The 25542-nt window shown below is 37.3% G+C and overlaps 2 protein-coding genes across 2 annotated transcripts; both read left to right on the top strand.

Moving 5' to 3' along the window:
* Positions 1-2837: 2837 nt before the first annotated feature.
* Positions 2838-9504, top strand: LOC104246869 (uncharacterized). Its single transcript, XM_009802765.2, has 7 exons — positions 2838-2987; positions 4224-4293; positions 4546-4605; positions 5615-5729; positions 7437-7552; positions 7820-7944; positions 8983-9504. Exons 1-7 carry the CDS (start codon positions 2911-2913, stop codon positions 9104-9106), a joined length of 687 nt encoding a protein of 228 aa, XP_009801067.1. The 5' UTR covers positions 2838-2910; the 3' UTR covers positions 9107-9504.
* Positions 9505-10061: 557 nt separating this feature from the next.
* On the top strand, positions 10062-12202 carry LOC104246868 (pollen-specific leucine-rich repeat extensin-like protein 4). The gene has a single exon (XM_009802764.2). It carries the CDS (start codon positions 10340-10342, stop codon positions 11870-11872), a length of 1533 nt encoding a protein of 510 aa, XP_009801066.1. The 5' UTR covers positions 10062-10339; the 3' UTR covers positions 11873-12202.
* Positions 12203-25542: the final 13340 nt, after the last annotated feature.

The raw sequence follows: 25542 nt of genomic DNA, 5'->3' as shown, positions 1-25542 counted from the left end.
GGCAGAATTAAGAAACTAATTCTGCCCATGATCTTCTTTAGAACTCCACTAGAGTATGTTTTTTTCCATTATCCCTTGTCTTTTCCTTATTTAATGTTCAAGCAGGTATGGACAACATATTTTAATCAATCCCTTTTAAGCCTCCCCATACCATTATGTTTTGTTCCCCATTAGCACTAAACAAATGCATTAGTTTAATGTTACATTAGCACTTACTGGACAGAACACTTAAACCAACCATTTTTAAACTTTTAAGTCCCAAATTATCCCCTGAAACCCCTGTGATTACTATCCTACCCCAATCCTTTAAACCTGTATGAAACCTCAGCTATAGCCAATTTAAGCCTATCAATTGACTAATTAGATACATGAAACTAACTCCCAATTAGGACAATTCAACAAGGTTAAATTCATATCAGAACAAACTTACCAGAACAAACAAATAGATTCGAATCATTAAACTTAATCATCAGTTGTACTCAAATCAAATCCAACAGCATTTCAACCAAGATGGGGACTCAATGATTCAGGACAATAGTCAGACTGGGCTATTAAGGTCAAGAAATTGATTCACATAGATGCATGAGAGTAAGCTATCTATATTGGGAACAAATATAACTCTAAATTAACCTCGAAAAAAATGTTGGAACAACAAGTATACTGGCTATGAGCCCTGAGGCTGAAAATACAAAGGTCAGAAGATAAAACAAAATCCAATAACTTGAGGAGAACAACTGAACTACAGACATGAACGGGTCAATCGACGAGACCATTTAATTGATTCAACATATGCCAATCGACCAAGATGAGAAAGACTGGACCAAAAAAAGGTCTGAAAGAGGAGGATGATTAATTGATAGAAGTGATGAATTACAACTTAGCACGGATGAATTACTTGACAAAATGATGAAAACCTGAAGAAGCGACTAATTGCAACTTAACACAGACAAATAAACACAAAAAAACACAAAGAAGGAGCTAATAAGAACTTACTATTCTTTTCTCGGATCTCACCAGCATGCCTTTTCGAACTTGAGTTCCAGTTAGTATTATACGTCTATTTCGTCAGAAATAGGCTTATAATACTAACTAGAACCCATTTAACCCTGACAGCTTCGAAACATTCTCGAACCGTTGAACCCTAGATCCGCCATTCGACGAGTTTTACTCGGATTCGAGCCAATTTGGCTAGGGATTAGCGACAAGGAGGTCAAGGGGATTATTGGGTGTGATTTTGGGGTTAAGTGGACAGGCTAGGGTTTGGGACGGGGATCTTCGATCGAAGATTCGAGAAGTTATAGGATGATTCGAGGGATAAGGGTTAGAGATTCGGAATGGGGAGGTCGAGGGGAATCAGTGGTGTAAAGATGGGGTCGTTTGGACCACCGGAACAGCCGTGAGGCGATTTCCGGTGGGCGGAGCACGGTGGTAAGGGTGGTGTGTGTTTTGGTTTCTGAAGAGACGAGTGGGGAGGGGGTGTTCTGAGGTAGGGGTGAGGGTTTAGGGTATATGAAATTGGCGATTTAATTTGGGCCGTTGGATAATTGGAATCCAATGGCTCAGATTAATTCATAAGACAAAACGGGGTCGTTTGGAGTAGTACTAGGGCGGTCCGGGTATTGGAGTGACGGGTCGGGGTCGGGTTGGGTCAAGGCTTTGGGACCGTTTGATCAAGTTAATTTCAACGGTCCAGATTGAAACGCCTGAAACAGCGTCGTTTGGTTGAGGCTGGAGATGGGTCTGAGCTAGTTGGGCCAGTTTCGAACGGGTTTGGACGGTTTTCTGATGGGTTTGGACTGGTTTTGTGTTTGGGCTGGGGATTTTTGGCCCAGATCTTGTTTCCTCTCTTTTATTAATTCTCTTTTTTTTTTTCTTTTCTTTTCTTCCTTTTTCTTTCAAAAATTAGGACTTAAAATCCTAAATTAAGCTATAAAAGCTCAAATTACCTTAAAATACTAATTATCTCTAAATAATAATTATCACACATAACTAATACCAAATTAAAAGAAAATCGCAAAATTTGACATTAAACACTAAAATGCAAAAATACGTTTTTTTTTTGAATTTTTCATTTTGTAAAACAGTATTTTACTAAATTAACTAAAAAATGTAAAATCAAATCCTAAGTGCATATTCTATATTTTTGTATTTTTATTAATTTAAAAAAACGAATATGCACACACAAATGCAAACAATTACAGAAAATATCACGAAAATTCACAAAATTGCACAAAAAAGAAAGATTTATTTTATTTTGAATTTTTAGGAGTGGTTCGTGTGAGGCAAAATAACGCGCTCACACTCCTTTGGGGTATGGGTAAGGTCTGCGTACATACTACCCTCCCCAGACCCCACTTGTGGGATTTTACTAGGTCGTTGTTGTTGTTGTTGTTGCTTTCCAGGAACGCACCCGGACTGCCCAAGCAAATCGAGGAGGAAGAAAATGAGGTTTTTAAGGCCTCGTAACCCGAATTTAGGTTCTAAAACACAAGATGACCCTTTGGGTCATCACAACAGCTAGTTATGAAATTGAGATTTTTACACAAATAGGCGGTCATATTTATTGTTTATGTTTTAGCTATATAAATAGTTTAAATATTAGTTATACATAATTATACACATATAATACATAAATTATGCTTATATTATATGTACCTTCACCGGCTATCTTTAGTTTAAGCGGTTGGGTAGACGGCTATTTGGGTTAATTTTTTTCTTTTTCTAATTTGATTTCAAAGCCCATGTAAACCGTGCAGGGCCCATATCCAAAGAGAAGTGGCCCAACAAGGTGGATCGAAAAGCCCAGTTAAGAAGATTCATCCGAAGCTGGAAGACTTGTCATAAAAGAAGAGCAACTTGGTTTGAGAATTGAGATCTCCTCTACTCTACTCTTCATCGGAAGAAGGGAAGATGACGATGTTCCACTTCTTCAACTGTGCAATCCTAACTTTCGGACCTCATGCTGTCTATTACTCTGCTACCCCTTTGTACGTTCTTCTTCTTCTTAAATAGCCCAAACTTAGTTATTTTTTCAAGAATGATTTCGATCTACTTATATGCAAATTCAGTTTGGTTTTATTATTTTTTTGATTGGGTAATTTCTTTTGGGGTCTCATGTTTAGTGTTATTATATGCAATTTAGTAAACTTTATTTTCTCTTATGATTTACTGGCAGCTTGATATGCACTGTATTTAGTATTTTTTATTGTAGGAGTTAATGTTAAACAGTTTAAAAAGTTACGTTTATGGGTAATATTAATTAAATTATTAAAAAGATGTTATTTTTATATTAAACATTGTTATTGGTTATGGCTTAACATTCGTTCTTTTTCTTCATGAGTCATTGTTATCAATGCTTAAGTGTTTTTCATAGTATTTGAAGTTTTAAGTGTATTGTTAACCATGGTTAAGTGGCAAAAGTTGATGCATTTATTGGTTTGATGCATACACTAGATAAGAAATTTTTCATACCATGTGGGATAAAGGACTAGGGAAGTGGCAGGTATCTCGTGGAATTAGTCGAAGCGTGCGCAAGCTGGCCCAAATACCATGGTTATCAAAAAAGGACTAGGGAGGTGCTTTGGGTTATTTTGTCTGTTAAGATTGCTATTTTCTTTTTATCTGATTAATGTTGGATCGAGCATATATATCTAGATACACTTTACTTATACAGCTAGGCCTTTTTTAGATCTTCTTTTTTTGTTTAATCTTACTACCATCTTTTGCTAATAAGAAATAAGAACCAAAGCAGAGGAATCATGGCCTTTTCTTTTGCGCATTTGTTCCTTTGATTGCTCTTAATTTTTCTAAAGATGTGCTGAGTGATGGCAATTGCATCAGGTTATCCATATTTTTTTGCTCCTTGTTTGCCAGTGTGGCGGTGTTTAGACTTTAACATTTTAATCTGATGCTTAATAGTATTCTGTCTACTCCATCACTTTCATGGGCTGCTTTCAAAATTGATCAAATTTTACTGTTGTTACGTATAATATAAATCTGTCCTTCTTGAGTGAGTTGCTATGTTCCTTTATCTATTGATTCTTTAATTTAAGAATTAAGTCATTATTTTTATCACCTTGAAGTTCAATTGTGACACATTCCATGACGTGGAAGGGAGGCCTCTAATAACCAATACCATAAGTTTGAACAGAAGTTCTTTTTACTTTTTTGTTTTTGAGAAGGAAATTTTGAACAGAGGTTGAAACTAAGGTGTTTTTATGCAGGTCCGAGTATGACACGCTGTGGACTTCAATAAGAGCTGCTGTTGTTTACCTTGTTACCTCACTAGTAAAGGTCAATAACTACTACTCGATTGTGCCATGACTATGGATTCATTGCCTACTTTTGCTAAATGGAATTAGCTCTCTCCATCAAGAACATGAAAAAGAGAAACTGAGAGATGAATTGAGTTTTAAGCTCTAAGTACCAATTCAACCAGAAACAATGTCAAAGAATATGAACTTAGTTTGCTGGATCATTCTATTTTTGTTTATTTTATTCCTTTTGGTATCCCCATTGAGCTCATTTAGCTTCTTTTCTTTTCAGCTAGTTTGTCTAGCAACATTTCTTAATGTATCCGAAAGCGACAGTTTTGATCCATATCAGGTAATGTATTATCCCCCTTTTAATATGTTTCCATTATCATAATGACTATCATCTTATTTTTGGCCGTTTTACTCGTCTTGCTGTCAAGGATCAATTTGTATATTTCATGTTTCTTCTATAATGGATAGTCATAGCTTCAGTAAAATAGGATTGCTGGCCTTTATCACACCCCAATCCCCTCTTATTGTTTTTTTTATTTTTCCCTTAAACTCATCTTGGCGGAAGGGCGCGGCGAAAGCTTCCTGTCTGAATGAGAAACCTGCAGCTTATAAACTTTCTGATCACGTCTATTTGTCCATTTTGATTAAGATTGATAGGAACCCATGGCTTTTGGTTTGGTTCTTCAACAGCTAATAATAAACACAATTGAATTTAACTGTCTATAGACGACCCATATTTCAAGACTTGTTTAAGTGTAGGTTTGCTTATAGACTGGCTTGAAGTACTTCTGAGTCTTCTTTTTCTTCAACCATCCTTTTCCCCAACCATTTGATTTATCCATCTAGCAAAGTTGGACGACCTGAGAAATTGGAACTTGGTTAGAAACACTCAATTAGAACCCACAAAGCCGCCCCTTCCAATTTTCTCTTTTCATTGTTTCAACATGGTAGGAGGAATGTTTCTTTGGTTTTTTTCCCTAGGAATTTGGATTCGTGCTAAGCACAAGGAATAACCGAAACAAACGGGAAATCAAAGCATTATGGCTGGTCAGTTGAAACTAATGAAAGGAAAATTTAATCTTTTACTGTGTTAGAGAAACTTGGATAAATGATGAATCAAATGGTCAAAGGATGTTCTCTTCATGTGTTCCGCACACTAAAAGCTTTTCTATGTAGGCTGATCTTTGGTGTCATTTCTTTTTCCCTGCTAGAATAACTGATGTATAGAAAAAAAGTTAAATATTCGAGTTTATAGCTGATGGTCAAAGTAGTGATGGTTTTCTGTTAGTATTTTATTCAGAAAACGTTTTCTAATAGCTGATCTTGAAACGCACCTTTCCCTTTTGTAGGAATTGTTGAAGGCCGTATTCGGGTTTATAGATGTTGCAGGCCTATATTTTGCTTTGACACAGTTGACGCACAGAAATATTTCGCAGAATCATAAGTTTCAAGCTGTTGGACTTGGTGAGTATGATTTATTTTTTTCCTGAATTGAAATAACAGTCGGATTTTGATTACTGGGTGATTAGACCTATTTAGTCGACAAATCAGCTTTATGTCAAAATGCTGGTCTATGCGATTTGGTGAATACCTTTTTAAATTGGTTCACTGGATTCTTCAGAAGGTAAAAGAGTATTTATAAAATGGAAGGCAGATAAATGATAATAGGTGTCATCGGCTGAATTTACCACCTTATCTATGTTAACTTCTTCTGTAATGGTTAGGGTGCTTGAAGCTTTGTGGTTAAATGAGCTACATGAGAAGATAGTATATTAATAAGTTATGGTTGATTGGTTGGTACGGTTACCTGATTCTTGAATTAGACTTTGTTCCGCGACATGAGTTCTTTAACCTGAGACCTTGGGGAGATGGGTATCTTGTCTTATAAGGATTAACAGTGTCCACCCGAACAGTTTCCTTACATGTTTTGCCAGTGAGACAGAAAACAATGTCATGAGTGTTTAGCTAGGTTGTGGATTGTGAATTTGAAGTGGGTTTCTACCAGTGTTTTTAAGAGCGAGAAGCGCAAAAAAGCGACAAGGGCTCGCCTCGCTTCAAAAGCAAAGCGCACGCTTTATTAAAGTGAAGCGCAATTCTTAAAATACAAATAATATATATAATAATTAATTTTATAAATTGAAATACACATTAAAAAAATCAAATAAACTAAAATATAACATATATATATATATATAATTAATTAATTTTATATACTGAAATATACACTAAAATGAGAAGGAAAAAGAAAGAAAAAATAGGAGAATCTGTTCTGGACTGGAGAAAGAAAGAAGAAGAAGATGAAAGAAAAAAGAAAAAAATGAGAAGAACTGAAGGAGAAAGGAGAAGAAGAAATTACCTGGACTGGAGAAATGGTCAGCAATGGTCGAGCCTCGAGGGAGAAGGGAGAAGGGGTCGAGCTCGAGCGAGAGAGAAGGGGTCAGCAATGGCGAGAACCCTAGGTTTTGTCGACGTCTCTGTTTTGTCGAAGGGGTCTGTTTTGTATAATAAAAAAACAGACCCAATTTTTTTTTTAAAGGGCCCTCTGCGCTTTTTTAACAGAAGCGATCGCTTCTTCGCTTTCCTCGCTTCGTCCATTGAAGCGTGCACTTCCCTCGGTCGAGTCGCCTCAGGCAGCTAGACACTAGTTTCTACACAAAGTATCTGAGTGTGAATAGAAATTGGACTAGTGTCTTTAATCATTGACAGATTATTACTTGTGGCAGAAGTGTGAAAACACAAACTTGAAGAGGTAAAGTCATATTGCATCATTTAAAATTTTGGTAAAAGTGCAGACATAAGTGGTCAAAGGAGTCTTATAACTGAGAATGGGAGTTCCAATCAACAGTATGGCAACTTAAGAAGGAGAAGTGTGGCAATAGTGTTTTTGTTGTTGTTGTTGTGGGACATAATTGTCTTAGTTCCATCATGGTGATCTTATTATGGTACACTGGTTTTGATGAAAAGAAAATGCTGACTGAGAGGCTTAGGATCTACCTCCATTCTGGCCCTTTAATTTTTAAATTTTATTTATTTTTGGTTAGATTAAACCGAGTAGAATTGAAACAAATTTATGTGTATATATATATATATATATAAAGAACGAATTTCTGTGCTTTTGAAATTGCTGTAAGTTTCTCACTTAGCGTTATTGTTTTTTTTTTTTGTTCACAGGGTGGGCTTTTGCTGATTCTGTTCTGCATAGATTGGCTCCTCTTTGGGTGGGTGCTAGAGGATTGGAGTTCACATGGGACTACATCTTGCAAGGCCTTGAAGCTAATGCAAATTTGGTACAATTTATTCTTCCTCGTTAACTAGTTAACCTTTGCAGTGCAGCTCCTCCGACGAAATACTCAGCCCCAAAACCCCATCCCCCACCCCCCCCCACCCCCAAAGGAAAACAATTGGAAGAAAAGAAAGAAAAGAGAACTGTCTTCACTGTTTAAAACTTTAACATCATATATCATTAGATAATATGGAGTCATAATGAAGTTTATCATGTCCTTCCTGTCGTTTCTTGTTTTCGACTTTAACTTTGGTCTTACTTCTTCCTTCAGGTTTTCAGTATATCACTAGCAGCATTGGGTTCTCTAATGTGGCTTCGGAAAAACAAACCCAAGACATTGATCCCCATCATATATGCATGTGCTGGGATTGTGGCAACAATGCCATCCATAACCAGGTCTCTTTTCTTATTATAGTGCATTTATTCAGAATGAAACCAAATCTTAAGTAGCTGCTTCACATGAATGAAGCAGTACAAATGCTTCTACTGCTTTGAAAAGATGTGTTAGTACTAAAATATTTTCTTGTGTACAGTGATAGTGGATATGGCTGGAATATCTATTTGTAAAATGCATTATGCATAGACCTTTTTACTACCAAACCCCCCCCCCCCCCCATTTAAATCTACTTTAGTTGTCTCTGTTTAATAATACAAGCCAACTCCCGTTTGGCAAATTTCATGTTTTCTTTTCGAGCCGTCAGTGGCGAAGCCACATAGTCATCTTTGTCGAAAAATTGTACTGTGTATATAGGTAAAATATTACGTTTTAGAGGTATATAACACATATTAAACACCCTTTGTCGGAAATTTTTTCACTTCTTTTAAATTTGAACACCCTTGGAAAAATTCCTAGCTTCGCCACTGCGAGCCGTATAAACTTTTAATATTCTCCAGTATCTAGTAAGTGCTCTAGCAGAACCTTTTTCAAAATTTATATTGTACTAAGAATATCACTCTTTGTGTCCCACTTAATTGAAATTGCTTGTTTAACAGTCCAGATGGATCAATTTCTGAAATGGACGGCTTGTTAACTCTTTTTTTTCTCTCTTTTACATATGGATGTCCCACCATCATATTGAATTGCCCGCAGTTCGTATAGTCCTTCACCCTATGTGGCTCTTTGCACTTAAATTATAAAATTGTGGCCATTTTAGTTGTAGAACATCAGAAAATGAAGATATTTGTGAAAAACAATTTTTATGCCCGAGAAGCCAAATGACATAAAATGGGTCGGACTCGGACAGGCAGTCAGTTTGCATTGCTAAAATTAGCAATAATTTATCCAGCATTTATTTGACATGAATTTGTAAGACGAGAATCTGATCTGGAAGCAATAACTTCTTTTCGAATAAAATGACTGCTTGTGTTATATTCATCTTTTTCATGTCTGATTCAAAAAACAGACCTGCTAAGCTACTGCTGTGGTGTTTGCAGTTATCTGAGGCGAGGCTTGGGTTGGCACCTTCCAAAAGTGGTAGGCTTTGAACTGTTCAGCTCATTGCTGATTGCTTTTATCAGTTGGCAGTTGTTTGTTGCATGCCAGAGACCGTCTAACTGAGGGATTACTAAATGGCTTTTCCTCGTGGAAGTAGGCATATGGTTCTTCAGTGATGAGTATGTTCTATCCAGTAAAATTCTTTTTCAAGAAATTTCGGGGGTATTTAGACCTAAAGCTTTTCGTTGAATAACTTTATGCCCTTTACCATTCACTCTGCAAGTCAAGCTTCTTGACAGTGGAATGTCTTGCGGAAAAAATTGACACGGAGGGAATTCGTTGGTTAGCAATTTTGACGTGTACTTGGTTTATGAAGATTAGAGTATATTGAATCTTTGACATTTACATGTCTGAATGTTTAGTACATTTCTGAGCTCCACTCATAATCCATGACTGTTCCTGCACAAATGTGCTCTTGTATGGATAGAATTATCAATTCATTTTTCGCAATGTTTGTAGTATTTTGTGGCATGCAAAGCTACGTGCAACGGCAATCTGCTACTGACTAATAACTTGGTTAGTGATAGCAGCAAAGGTGAAGTAGATGGTTAATAGACGACGTTATATGAAAACTTTAGGACTCATTAATTACAGGAAAAGAAAGAAATTAAAAATTCCATTGATAACCAAAAAATTATTATGTTAATACCAAATACATTTAAAGATACAGGCATTATAAACAAATTACAAAGCTTAACTCCTCAGAGACCAAAAAAATAGTAAAATTTCAATACCAAATGTATTATCTAACATTAATCATTGTAGACGCAGGGTATAAAAATATTAGGAGTATTAATATTTGATCGTACATTCTTATTCCATAATATACATTTACATTAATTAGTACTAATAGCCCAAGAAAATCATGTTAATCTAAAGTATAAAACAATCCATTCAGTTTTTGTTGTTATTACTTTGAGGTGTCAACCAGCGGTCTAGAGCAATTTAAGGTTTATCTTTGCTTCCTCTTTTATTTTCTGGTCAAATGCATTGTAGTCATTACCATTGGCCTCTCATTTGTTCCCTAAATACACTCCTTTTCTTCATGCAAGTGTTTTAATGACTCAATTCAAACACTGCATTGACATAATTTGACCATAATCTGCAACCCCATCTCCCACCGAAAAAAAAAAAAAAAAAAATACAATCAATCGTCATTTCTCGTATGATGAAGATTTTTTATCTTTCATAATTTTCTTCTTGTTTTAGAAGCTGTCCTTTTTCCAAACCATCTTCCATAGGGCAGCCTTGGGGTTCATCCGAGGCAGCTTGTTACTCTAAAATTCTCCTCCAAAAATGCAGGTCTATCGACGTTTTTTCATTTTGTTGTTCTCTTCTATTCTGTTTTCATTCTCTGTTGCACTCTCTGACCATGAAGCATCACTTCTTGCACGACGACAACTCTCAACACTTCCTGAAAATGGTAAATTACCCGATAACTATGAATTTGAGGTCCATGTAAATTACACATTTCCGAATTCCAGGCTTAGACGTGCCTACATTGCATTAAAGGCATGGAAAGAAGCTGTATATTCTGACCCTTATAAATTCACCAACAATTGGAAAGGTCCAGATGTTTGTAAGTACAAGGGCGTGTTCTGTTCGCCAGCTTTAGATGACCCTAATGTCACTGTTGTTGCTGGCATTGATCTAAATCATGCAGATATAGCAGGCTATCTACCTGTAGAATTAGGATTATTGACAGATGCAGCTTTGTTCCATCTCAATTCCAATAGATTTTGTGGAATTATTCCAGAGAGTTTCTCTAGGCTTAGATTGATGCATGAGTTAGATCTTAGTAATAATCGTCTTGTTGGCCCTTTTCCTAAGGTTGTTCTAAACTTGCCTAACCTTAAATACTTGGATTTAAGGTTTAACAACTTTGAGGGAGAGTTGCCACCACAATTGTTTGACAAAGATCTTGATGCTTTATTCTTGAATGACAATCGATTCGTCTCCACCATACCTGAGACTATTGGAAATTCATCAGCTTCTGTTATTGTGTTTGCTAATAACAAATTCCATGGTTGTATTCCAAACAGCATCGGAAAGATGTCAAAGTTGGACGAGATTGTATTCATGAACAATGATTTAGGTGGATGTTTGCCTGTTGAAGTCGGGTTGTTAAAGAATGTAACAGTGTTTGATGTTGCTGGGAATTCATTTTCTGGGATTTTGCCAAAGACTCTTAATGATCTTTCACATGTTGAACAATTGGATCTTTCACACAATACCTTAACTGGATTCGTGCAGGAGAATCTATGTCGTCTTCCAAATTTGAAGAATTTCACGTTTTCATTCAATTACTTCAATGGCGAGGCTAAAGGTTGTGAACCACATATGAGGAAAGATGTGATTTTTGATGATACTAATAATTGTTTGCCTGATAGACCAAAACAAAAGTCTCAAAAACAGTGTCAACCTATTGTGAACAAGCCAATTGATTGTAGAAAGGCTAAATGTGGAGCATCATCATCAAAATCTCCTCCTCATAAGGAGAAGGAAAAGGAAAAGAAGCCATTGCCACCAAAACCAAAGCCTAATCATCCTACCCCTAAACCATCTCCAAAGCCTCAAGTTTACACTCCACCACCAACCCAAAAGAAGGCTTCTCCTCCTCCACGTTTGAAATCGACTCCACCGCCACCTGTTCCTCCTCCTCCTCATGTTTCCTCTCCACCACCACCCGTCCACTCTCCACCACCCGTCCACTCTCAACCACCTCCTCCAAGGTTGTCTCCGCCTCCACCTTTTGAAAATGTTGTCCTTTCACCAAACATTGGTTCAATTTATGCATCACCACCTCCGCCTATCTTCCCTGGATATTAAACTCTGTTTCTTTTCACCTCTCTAATTAATTAGTAGCGTGAATAGTACACGTAGAACTGCATCATCTATATATCTCTTGTTGTTAAGAGTATATCTTGTATACGATGATGTTTTGTCTTTTTTCCTTTTAACTGATAGGTATCATGTTGGAAGGATTGTATATGGAATTGTTGTAAGAGTTAGTTTCGTATCTTGACAATTTTGTCTATTGTTTCTAAAACAAAAACGCAAACAGACAGTCATGTTTGCACAAGAATTTAAGAATAAATAGCACTAGTACGTGTAAAGCGCATAGTCGAGACCCTTCAGAAAAATATAAAATAACAATGAATTGAGCAAGAACTAAATTTTTCTTTTTAAATATTTTTGGCGAAATATTATTGATCTGTGTCAGATTACACTTTAAATGACTGATTGACTGTTAAGAATTTCTCTACTATCGGTTACTAAAAGCAGGGGCGGTTCAACGGGGCCTAAAGCCAAACTTCAACGAGGAGCCCTAAATTTTTTCATATTTAAAAACTCATTTAATAAAATTTTATTTTAAAGTTTATTTTTCTAGATTTTTGAGATGTAAATTTTTTAATAATTTATTTATAATTGATTTCTTAACTAGGATTATATATATTTCTACTTTCTAGGATTATTATTCAATTTTTTTAGGATTTCCTGATTTTCTAAAAGATCTTTATTAAACTCTCACCAACTTCTTCTTTCTTTTTGGATTCCATTCTCTTCTAGCTCAATTATATTAGTGATTTGTTTATCTACCATAAATTCTTCCTATTTTTGGAGATCTCTCTCTCTCTCTCTCTCTCTCTCTATATATATATATATATATATATATATATATATATATATAGGTATCTTTACTTAAATTTGTGTATAATTCAGTTATGGTTAGGCCAAGTGGCAAACTAATAAATGTCAATAGTATATGGTAACTTTATTCTATATTTGACTATGTTAGTCAAATATATATATATATATGGATAATTTTGAATTTATATATAGAAAGTTAAAGGAATAAAATTGCATTTATATATAAAGTTTTTAAATTTGAATTAAATATAAAAAAAATTATCTTTTGTGTTACCATGTTATCATACTTAATTCGATTAATGATCATATGGAAGTATATTAGGAACTTTTGTTATCTTAACTCAAATTATGTAAATACTACTTCACCTCTGGCAAAAAATAAAAAACTCCATATAAATATAAACTCTTTCACATTTAAAATCCTATAATTATAGTTCTTTAAAACACTATAGCTAGATTTGAATAAAGCATTTTTTTTTAAAAATAAATGTAATATATAGGGTACACGTCTATGTTTATCCAGATAGCAAAAAAGAGTTTAAAAGTTGATAAAAATTTACTTACATATACAATGAAGTAAACCCACATGCTGGAGAAAGAAACATTACAAAAATCAGTCAATATTCAACACAAGTTGTTTTTTTCCTTTTTGAAAAATGTTTGTTTGAAGAGTCAATTTATATAAGTGGACGTAAAACAAATAACAAAACTTTCGCTATATAATTGTTATCATTAATTTCTATTTAACACCTTCTAGGAATTGAAGGGTATAAGCTTGGAAACCTCTTCATTTAGCGGCAGTCAAACCAACATTGCAAGAGTATAGTATTTTTTTCATTAAAGAATATTAGTTTTGAATCATTAGATTATGTGAAAGATTTTTTTTTCTCGAATTCAAAAAGAGGGATATTGGTTTCTAATTGATAGTTTCTATAGCGATTTTCAAGTGTAACAAAAAGTATATTTAAAAAAATTGGTATGACGTGAAATAGTTATTTTTAAAATGTAAACAAATTATTTCGAAATGGGATTATTTTTTAAATTATAATGTCATTTTTAAAATAAAAGATAAGATATTTTTAAATTTTAGTAGAGAGTTTTTAAAATAATTATAATAGAAGTCAAATCATGGATAAAATCAAGAAACCGAAATCTTATGGATTATTACATAAATATCCGACCAGATTTATTGTTTATTTTTTATAGCTAATATACATAGATGATATACCGATTATACACAATTATACACCTATTATATATGAATTATATATAAATTACACATCCTCAAATTTTTAATTTAAGTGGTTGGGTGAACACATGTTTAGGTTGATAAGATAAAGCCAAAAGAAAAAATATGACAGAATTTCAACCAAAGACTAAAAATATAAATAAAGTTCTTATGTAGACAATTTCTATTAAAAACTCATCCTTTTACTACGAAATAAATTAATTTTGCGTAACAAAAGAAAGAAAAACATAAAAAATAATATAAAAGAAAATAAATATAGAAAAAATGTATCAAAAATCTAAAAACCAGAAATAAGAGACGACAACGAATTTCTTCTTCTGTTTCATCTTTGTTGAGCGTAAAAAAATTGGAAGCCGATCTCATCGATTTCAAATATTTTTTTCAACTCAAATACATAGATTATAAGATAAAGATATCTCAGAATATTTTTTTTATTTACATTATGTGTCATTTTAAAAAAAATCACTATTACTAACAAACTGATATGATATTTGAATTTGAATTTAATTGTAATTTAAGTAGTTTGCATTGAGTAAGCCAAGTATGGTGTTGAGAAAAAACTGCTTGGCAATTTTAAGACAATATATGCAATGTTATATAATAACAATCAATTAATCTAACATTTAATGATTCAAAGAACAAAAATTTGTATATGTATAGGGTATTCAAAATTTAAAATCTGTGGATAGAGATATCGATAAACTCAAAATAGAGTCATACTGAAATAAAATTTCACCGGTCAAAGAATCATTTAAATTTTTAGATAGCCAATTAAAGTGAATTTTAAATTAAGGATAATATCTTCACTTGCATAATTATAAAAATAATCATTATTGAAATATATATAATGTTGTAGAAACTGAAATTTCAAAATAGAAATATTTTTTTAAACATAATAGCATACCAAATAAGAATTCAAGTCGTAGTAAAAGAGTCACGTCGTAGCCAAAGAATCGTTCATATTGTGCCAACCTTTATGCTTTGCTAGAGCTTGTAAGTACGAGTTATTATTTCGCTTTGTGACAAGGATTTAGAGGTGTCTGCGCATAAGGTAGCGGGACTTGAGGGGCGTATTCAAGGTTTGGAGTGGAATTGTTCGTATTAAATGAGTAGGTAGCTTCTTTGAAAAGGGAGGACGTGCGATGTCAGTCGCAACCCTATACATCCCATACTTCGGCTGATCATGTCATGCCTCGCCATTTGTATGAGTTGTGGGTTCATGCTGAAGCCCGACTTGATGTGTATAAGGCTCTTTATGCTGACGGGAGAGCGTTTGAGATGGAGCTTTGGGATGTGCGTGCCAAGGCCCGTGCAGCTCGTAAAGCATACGGGTATGACCCCATCACGCATGGCGGGGATGATATTAATTCTGGCGATGCTGACAAACTTGCCTCCGATTCTTGGTACGAGGAGGTGTATGCCACAAGGAGTGATGTGGCATAGTATTCGGTTGTATTTGCTTTTGCTTCGCCATTTTTTGAGGGCATCTTTGAGCCCTTTGTAAAAACAAATACTTGTAATATATTTGTTGTAATGAAAATTGTTTTGGTCGTGTACCTCTGAGTTGTTGTTTCCTTTTTCCGATTTGTTCGATGATGACTTTTGCCGCAGTCATGCTATTCCGAATCTTTGTTGAAATGTTAAACCCGTTGTGTTGAGTTTAATTGGAATCTTTTCATTAGCAACGACCTTGGTCGTAGGAGTATTACTTTTAAGCTGGTGCCGAAGTAGTATCCCGTTGTAGTTTACCAATGTCGAACTCTTTCCTTTGATGATGGCCTTAGCCATTGGGATATTACTTTCGAGCTGGTGCCGAAGTAGTATCTCGTCGTGGTTCGAGTGAAGTCGAACTCTTTGCTTTGATGATAACCTTAGCCATTGAGATGTTACTTTCGAGCTAGTGCTGAAGTAGTATCCTGTTGTGGTTCGAGTGAAGTTGAACTCTTTGCTTTGACGATGGCCTTAGCCATTGGGATGTTACTTTTGAGCTGGTGCCTAAGTAGTATCCCGTCGTGGTTCGAGTGAAGTTGAACTCTTTTCTTTGACGATGGCCTTAGCCATTGGGATGTTACTTTCAAGCTGGTGCCGAAGTAGTATCCCGTCGTGGTTCGAGTGAAGTCAAACTCTTTTCTTTGACGATGGCCTTAGTCATTGGGATGTTACTTTCGAGCTGGTGCCGAAGTAGTATCTCGTCGTGAGGGTGTCATTCTATTTTATTCGCTAGAGTGTCGTATATGCCGGTTTTATTCATACATTGGAAACGCATGTTGATTTCGTGTACATAGAGTGATTTTATTCATATGTCGGAGATACATGTCGACTTCGTTCGTACAATGGCGGTACATATCGATTTCGTACATATAATGAAGATTCTTTATATCTAATCCCTTCATTGCTCGGCCTGGATATGTTATCAGTAGGTGGGGCAATGAACAATACTTCGAACCTCAAGACATCCCCCTTATCGCCTCATTGAAAACCTCCCCAAGAAAACCCGATTGGGACAAAACCCGGGTGAGGGAAAAGAGTACGACTTGGGTGGCGTCTCTTTTCAGAAGTGGAAGTACTTGAGGTGGGCGACATTCCAGTTATTTTGTAGTAGTTTTCCTTCCATTGTTTCTAATTGGAACGCTCCTTTGCTTGCTGCTGCTGTGATTTTATATGGTCCGTCCCAGTTTGTTCCCAATTTTCCTTCATTCGGGTTTTCCGCTGCTTGTGTTTTGGCTTTTAGAACGTAGTCCCTGACTCTGAGTGGTCGTACTTTGGCCTTCTTATTATAGTACCTTTCTGCTTGTTTTTTTTGGGCTATCATCCTTATGTGTGCCATATCCCTCCGTTCTTCTACCTCATCCAGGTCTTGTAATCTGCTTTCGTCGTTTCTTGGTCCACTCTCATTGGAGTATCTCAGGCTAGGTTCCCCAACTTCAACGGGAATAACTGCATCAGTGCTGTAGACCAGTGAATACGACGTCTCGACCGTGCTGGTTTTCAGCATTGTGCGGTAGGCCCATAACACCTCTGGTAGCAGTTCTGGCCATAACCCTTTGCCGTCCTCGAGCTTTTTCTTTAATATGTTTCAATATTATTTTATTGGATGATTCCGCTTGACCGTTGCTGGCAGGGTGATATGGCGTGTAGAGTATCCGCTTGATGTGCCATTTTTTTGAAGAACTCAATCATCTTTTTCCCGATGAACTGGGGTCCATTGTCACAACTGATTTCTTTGGGGATGCCGAAGCGACATATGATGTTTTTCCATATGAACACGATGACTTCTTGTTCGTGTATTTGAACAAACGCACCTACTTCCACCTATTTGGAAAAGTAATCAGTTAAAACCAAAAGGTATCTTACCTCGCCTTGCTAGGAGTGGTCCGACGATATCCATCCTTCATTTTATAAACGACCATGGAGAAGTGACGGAATGCAAGAGTTCCCCCACCCGGTGTATCATAAGGGCGTATTTCTGGCATTGCTCACATTTCTTGACGTAATCCGCGACCTCTTTTTTCATAGTGGGCCAGTAGTATCCTGCACGAATAAGACATCTAACGAGGGTACGGTTGCCTGTATGGGCATTGCAGTGGCCTTCGTATACCTCTTCGAGCACACGCCTTGTCTGATTTAGACTAAGGCATTTGGCCAAAAGACCGTCGAACGTCCTTTTGTAAAGGTCGTGGTTTATGAGGCTATACCTGGCCACTTATATTCAGAGCTTTTTGGCTTCTTTTTTTATCTTGTGGGAGTGCTCCTTCCTACAAATATGATATGACGCGATTGCGCCAGTCCCAAGTTAAATTTATAGAATGTACCTCGACTTGGGTTATTAATGAGTGGAGGAGGGTGACCACGTTCACCTTGGCGATATTTTTAGTCGCTGCTGCCAACTTGGCGAGACCGTCTGCTTTGATGTTTTGTGCTCGTGGTATTTGGTCGAGTTGGTATTCGTCGAATTCTAGCAGCAGCTTGTGGATTTTGGTTTGGTATTTCTGCAACCTCTGCTCCTTAACCTGGAAAGTCCCAATAACTTGGTTTACGGCAAGTTGAGCAGCGGAGGATGACTCGTCGAGCGCCGTACGTGAGGGCCAACTTCAGTCCTGCGATTACGGCCTCATATTCGGCCTCGTTGTTAGTCATTTTAGGGTATCGCATAGATTGGCGAATTACTTCGCCCGTTGGGACTTTGAGTACAATTCCCATTCCGAATCTCGATGTGTTGGACGCGCTGTCGGTGTAGAGGACCTAGAGGTTGGGTCGTTCAGGTGAAGTGCGAAGCACTTCTTGCTCGACTTCGGGCAATATTTCTATATTGAAGTTGGCGATGAAATCAGCGAGCACTTGCGACTTTATTGCAGTTCGCGGTTGATATGTTATATCGTGCTCGCTCAATTCTATGGTCCATTTGGCCAACCTACCTGATAATTCAGGTTTGTGCAGGATGCTCCTGAGAGGAAAGGTTGTCATTATCTTTATGGGGTGGCTCTGAAAATATGGTCTAAGCTTTCGTGAAGCTATGACTAATGCTAGAGCCAGTTATTCAAGGTGGGGGTACCTCGTTTCGACGTCGATTAAGGTTTTGCTGATATAGTAAATTGGAGATTGCATACCTTTATTTTCTCAGACTAGAACTGCACTTACCGCGACTTTGGAGACAGCTAGGTAGACTAGGAGGCACTCACCTGGGTCTGCCTTGGCGAGTAAGGGTGGCGAGGATAAGTATGCTTTTGTTTTTCTTAGGGCGTCGACACATTCTGAATTACACTGAAGTCTGTTGTCCTTCCTTAATACATTAAAAAATTTATGACATCTATCTGATGACCGTGAGAAGAACCTCGACAGGGCGACTATCTGTTCTGTCAATTTTTGTACCTGTTTTTTGCTGGTCAATGTTTCAGGTATTCCTTCGATGGCCTTAATATGATCTTGGTTGACCTTGATGCCTCTTTGTGATACCAAGAAACCGAGAAACTTACCCAAGGTTACGCCGAAGGTGCATTTTTCGGGGTTTAGTTTCATGTTGTATCGTCTCAATATGTCGAAGGCTTCCTTCAGATGATCGATATGATCTTCTTTCCTTTTTGACTTAACCAACATGTCGTCGATGTAGACTTCCATTGTTCTACCGAGTTGGCCTTTGAACATCTTGGTGACCAACCTCTGGTACGTCGCCCCAACATTCTTTTGTCTGAACGGCATGGCCTTATAGCAATATGTTCCTTGGTGAGCGATGAAAGTGGTTTTCTCCTAGTCTTCTTCTTCCATGAGGGTGTTGTAACCTGAGTAGGCATCTAAGAATCTTAGCAACTCGTGTCCTGCTGTTGTGTCGATGAGCAAGTCAATGTGTGGCAATGGAAATGAGTCTTTTGGGCATGCCTTGTTTAGGTCTGTGAAATCTACACACATCCGCCACTTTCCATTTTTTTCTTTACCATGACCACATTGGCGACCCACTGGGGATATTTTAACTCTCGGATGAAGTCATTTGCGAGCAACTTATCGACTTCTTCGCTGACGGCTTCGTTGATTGTGGCGTTGAACTTCCTTCTTATTTGCCGTACTCGCGGGTATAAGGGGTCAACATTTAGCTTGTGTGTTGCGATATCCTTTGGGATACATGGCATATCTGCATGGGAGAAGGCAAACAGATCGACATTGTCAGTCAAGAATTTATGAAAGTTACCTGGTTCCGAGAGGTTGTGCCCGATATAAGCCTTTTTTGTGCTGTCATTGCTGTCTAGCAGGACGGGATCAAATTCCTCTATCGTCAACTCGGATGTTTCCACGATGTCGGGGTCCTTGATAACGTATGTCCGTACATCAAGTTTGGCTCCCGACATCGCTAATTGCTATGTTTCCACATTTACCCCTTTTAATTGTTGGGTGTGGGCGCAATCCTGGGCGATGAAATAACATTCTTATGTGGTGCGTTGCTTGCCTCGGATGCTGAATATCCCCCATGGAGTAGGAAACTTTATCACTTGATAGAGACTAGACGAGACAGCTCGCGTGACATGTATCCACGTGCGCCTTATGATGGCGTTGTAGGCTGTTTCTTGGTTCATGACGTGAAACGTCGTTTCCAGGGTGACTCCTCCGACTAGGACGGGTAGCACTATCTCTCCAAAAGTTCGCTCGACTGTATTATTAAAACCTATTAGCGTTGTGCAGCGCGATATTATTTCGAGTATGTACGAGGACTCGAGGATGAATAATACATGCGCCGCTCCCGGCATCTACCATTATTCTTTTTACATCAGTATCTGTAATACATAAAGTGATAACAAGAGCATCGTAATGAGGGAAAGACAAACCGTCAGCATCTGACTTGTCGAAGATGATACTATCTTCGAGGTCATCATATCATTCGTGGGTGATCGACCGTTTGAGTTTATGTGTGGTGGTGAACTTGACATGATTGATTGTTATGCCATCGCCCCTACCGATGATCATTTGTATAGTGCGAGCGGGACAAGGCAGTTTTGGAGGTCCCTGGGGTTGTTCACGTCCACGGGTGAAGTTAGCCCGTCCTCGATCGCTCAGCAATTCTTTTAGGTGTCCCTGATTTAGCATTCGCACTACCTCCTATCGTAGTCCTATGCAATCTTCGGTTTTGTGACCCCTTTCTTGGTGGAACTCGTAGAAAGCGTTGACTTCCGAGTGATGGGGTCGGACCTCATCTTTTGTGGCCATTGCACCTTTGTACCGAGTTTCTCTAGTGCGTACACTATTTCTGAAGGAGACATACAAAAATTGTGAGCAGATAGGAGTGGAGGCATACCTTTCTCATATCGATATGGCGCTTCATGTCGAGAAGGAGCATCCATGTGCCGCGGTGGAGGTGGAACAGATGTCCTAACATAGGCTGATGCCTTTCTTGGCCGAGGCGGGGCCCCGACTGATCTCTTCGACCATCGTTGCAACAATCTTTCCTTGCTTCAGTTTGAACTGACGTTAACCGTTGGGTCGGACCATTGAGGTCGTCCTCGTCGGCTATTACCTCAGCGCAGTAGGCGTTATGGATTTCTTCCCAAGTGGTTGGAGGGTATTTCATGAGCCTGCTTAGCAATTTTCTGGTCGCTCTCGACCCGTTCCTGTTTAATCCATTCTGGAAGGCTGCTACTGCCATTCCCTCTGACATTTTCTTCAAGCTCATTCTCACCCTGTTGAACCGAGCTAAGAAGTCCCTGAGTCCCTCGTCGTGCATTTGTCTTACGGCAAATATGTCGTTTACCCTGGCTTCTGCCTTTTTAGCTCCTGCATGGGCAGTGACAAATTTGTCTGCCATTTCCTCGAACATTGCTATCGAACGTGCCGGTAGTTGAGAGTACCATGTCAGGGCTCCCCCTGTTAGGGTTTCGCCGAACTTTTTCAATAACACCGATGGTACCTGCTCTTTTGAAAGATCGTTACCTTTTACGGCTGTGACGTAGTGAATGATATAATCTTCTGGCTCAGTAGTACCATCATACATCTTTAGGTAGGGCGGCATTTTGAAGGTCTTTGGAATGGCGTAGGGAGCCCCTTCTTCATTGTATGGTTGCTCGATGAATTGACCAACGTCCCATTTTGGCAACAGCTTTGGGGCGCCTGATATTTTGTCAACCCTCTCTTGGTGTTCCTTCATCTGGTCATTGAGTGTCTTATTCTCATTTTTCATCTCCTCCATTTTCTTTAAAACGGCTGCAAACGCATCATTACCTGCGTCATCAGCAACATGAGTGTTACCTGTACAGGGGGAACCTTGCTCATCAACATTTGTTGTGACATCTGCATGTGCAACATTCCTGTTATCCCTCTGGGCGGGTTTATCAAGTATGTTGTTCAGAGTACTTGTTAGCCATTCTTTTAGTAGTCTTCTCACTGCCGGTGGTGCCTCTCCTATTGTAGATGTGGAGGCTTCCTTCTCGCACGAAGCAGTTACGCTTTCGTGCGGGGGAGGTGTTGCGTCTCCCCTGGGTGTGGTGTTTGGTGTCCCATTTTCGTTATCTTCCCTTTGTCTTCGTTGATAGTGTTCAGGAGGTTGGTTGTGACGCCTGCTATTACTTTTTGCCTTGCATCTCCTTTCCTTGCCATTGTTAATTTGTGCAAAGCTAGGAAAATGTGATTATCCCTTTCAAGGTTCTAGATGAGACTAAGATCTTAGCTAAAGAAATTCCCACAGACGACACCAAATTGTTTGACCAAAAGATACTGAAACCTTTTTTATTAAATCAATTAATGAAGATGAAGGGGTAAATCTCAGCCACTTAATAAAATCTAGATTTAATGATGCAAGAGATGAACAAGATGAATAATGCTTCCTAATATGTCGGAACCGAATAATTACTCATAAATGTAATAACTTCAAATGTAGAAAAATATTGCAATGAATACGATTGGCCAAGATAAAAGATGATGTATGGATCTCGAAATTGTAGTAAGCAAAGTTGTCTTTTTTGCATTCACTCTCTGATCCCCCTTTACAAAGTGTTCTCTGCCTATTTATAAGGGACAATCCCCTTTTAAACCCTAAAAAGGTATAAAATGAAGAATATTCGAAAAGCATATTCCTAATGTCTCCTACTACGTTTACACTACTGTAGACATCGTACATTTGCTAACCACTATCGGTCGTCACCCTTTATGACGACCAAAGGATGCTACATCGTAAGGATCTCGTTCCTCGCCGTACTCGGTAGTGGTTGTGATTGTCCAAATTTGGACCTATACAGCTATAACAATCACCATAAGACACTTCTTTTACAACAGTTATCCATACTCAAACATAGGCGCACACGTCCGGATGCACAAATTCTCACATTGGGTTGAAGATGGAAACCGACCGTTCCATTGAGGCGAGGAAAATTCAAATATAATACTCCCTTCGTTTCATATTAGATGAGGTGCTTTCCTTTTTAGTCTGTTCCAAAACAAATGACACATTTCTAAATTTGGAAATAATTCAACTTTAAACTCTTTCCATTTACCCTTAATGAGATATTTTTATAGCCACACAAATATCATGGTCCCACAAACCTTTTACCCCTTAAGCTTTTAAGACCACAAGTTTTAATTTTTTTTTAAACTCCATGCCGAGCAAACTACCTCATCTTATATGAAACGAAGGGAGTATCATAGGTTGTCCTTATATTTATTCTATCTGAAAAGTCACTTTGTCATCGAAGTACCAAAAATATGGTATTGTCGTTCTATGAGCTTAGTCATTGAATAAAGTACTCCTTATTCAGAAAGATCTCATTCATTCTTTTTCGGCGCGAATTCGAATTAGTCGATCTCAAAATAGTTCCCAAAGGACAAATCTTTTTGAACATCAACAAAGTGTTATTCGACCCAAAACGTGCTAGAAACACCAAATTTGGATGGTGTCCATATATAGTGATGTGTCCCACGTCCAACTAACGCTAACTAACTAGGTGTAACAACTTGTACTTGTTTAAACAATCTCAAAAGTTTTATACCAGAACTATGAATAAACAAAACGTAATCCCCTTAAGCAATATGATATTCTTCAAAAAGATACCTATATAATCCGTACAATATGGTTTTTGGACTATCCAATATAAAAAGTTAAAAACCCAAACGGTGACTCATGGTTCCATTTACCCTTAATGAGATGTTTTTATAGCCACACAAATATCATGGTCCCACAAACCTTTTACCCCTTAAGCTTTTAAGACCACAAGTTTTAATTTTTTTTTAAACTCCATGCCGAGCAAACTACCTCATCTTATATGAAACGAAGGGAGTATCATAGGTTGTCCTTATATTTATTCTATCTGAAAAGTCACTTTGTCATCGAAGTACCAAAAATATGGTATTGTCGTTCTATGAGCTTAGTCATTGAATAAAGTACTCCTTATTCAGAAAGATCTCATTCATTCTTTTTCGGCGCGAATTCGAATTAGTCGATCTCAAAATAGTTCCCAAAGGACAAATCTTTTTGAACATCAACAAAGTGTTATTCGACCCAAAACGTGCTAGAAACACCAAATTTGGATGGTGTCCATATATAGTGATGTGTCCCACGTCCAACTAACGCTAACTAACTAGGTGTAACAACTTGTACTTGTTTAAACAATCTCAAAAGTTTTATACCAGAACTATGAATAAACAAAACGTAATCCCCTTAAGCAATATGATATTCTTCAAAAAGATACCTATATAATCCGTACAATATAGTTTTTGGACTATTCAATATAAAAAGTTAAAAACCCAAACGGTGACTCATGGTTCCATTTACCCTTAATGAGATGTTTTTATAGCCACACAAATATCATGGTCCCACAAACCTTTTACCCCTTAAGCTTTTAAGACCACAAGTTTTAATTTTTTTTTTAAACTCCATGCCGAGCAAACTACCTCATCTTATGTGAAACGAAGGGAGTATCATAGGTTGTCCTTATATTTATTCTATCTGAAAAGTCACTTTGTCATCGAAGTACCAAAAATATGGTATTGTCGTTCTATGAGCTTAGTCATTGAATAAAGTACTCCTTATTCAGAAAGATCTCATTCATTCTTTTTCGGCGCGAATTCGAATTAGTCGATCTCAAAATAGTTCCCAAAGGACAAATCTTTTTGAACATCAACAAAGTGTTATTCGACCCAAAACGTGCTAGAGACACCAAATTTGGATGGTGTCCATATATAGTGATGTGTCCCACGTCCAACTAACGCTAACTAACTAGGTGTAACAACTTGTACTTGTTTAAACAATCTCAAAAGTTTTATACCAGAACTATGAATAAACAAAACGTAATCCCCTTAAGCAATATGATATTCTTCAAAAAGATACCTATATAATCCGTACAATATGGTTTTTGGACTATTCAATATAAAAAGTTAAAAACCCAAACGGTGACTCATGGTTCCATTTACCCTTAATGAGATGTTTTTATAGCCACACAAATATCATGGTCCCACAAACCTTTTACCCCTTAAGCTTTTAAGACCACAAGTTTTAATTTTTTTTTAAACTCCATGCCGAGCAAACTACCTCATCTTATATGAAACGAAGGGAGTATCATAGGTTGTCCTTATATTTATTCTATCTGAAAAGTCACTTTGTCATCGAAGTACCAAATATATGGTATTGTCGTTCTATGAGCTTAGTCATTGAATAAAGTACTCCTTATTCAGAAAGATCTCATTCATTCTTTTTCGGCGCGAATTCGAATTAGTCGATCTCAAAATAGTTCCCAAAGGACAAATCTTTTTGAACATCAACAAAGTGTTATTCGACCCAAAACGTGCTAGAAACACCAAATTTGGATGGTGTCCATATATAGTGATGTGTCCCACGTCCAACTAACGCTAACTAACTAGGTGTAACAACTTGTACTTGTTTAAACAATCTCAAAAGTTTTATACCAGAACTATGAATAAACAAAACGTAATCCCCTTAAGCAATATGATATTCTTCAAAAAGATACCTATATAATCCGTACAATATGGTTTTTGGACTATTCAATATAAAAAGTTAAAAACCCAAACGGTGGCTCATGGTTCCATTTACCCTTAATGAGATGTTTTTATAGCCACACAAATATCATGGTCCCACAAACCTTTTACCCCTTAAGCTTTTAAGACCACAAGTTTT

This window comes from Nicotiana sylvestris, chromosome 10 (genome assembly GCF_000393655.2).
Source record: "Nicotiana sylvestris chromosome 10, ASM39365v2, whole genome shotgun sequence".
Classification (NCBI taxonomy): Eukaryota; Viridiplantae; Streptophyta; class Magnoliopsida; order Solanales; family Solanaceae; genus Nicotiana; species Nicotiana sylvestris.
This window is presented reverse-complemented; position numbering and strand designations above follow the sequence as displayed.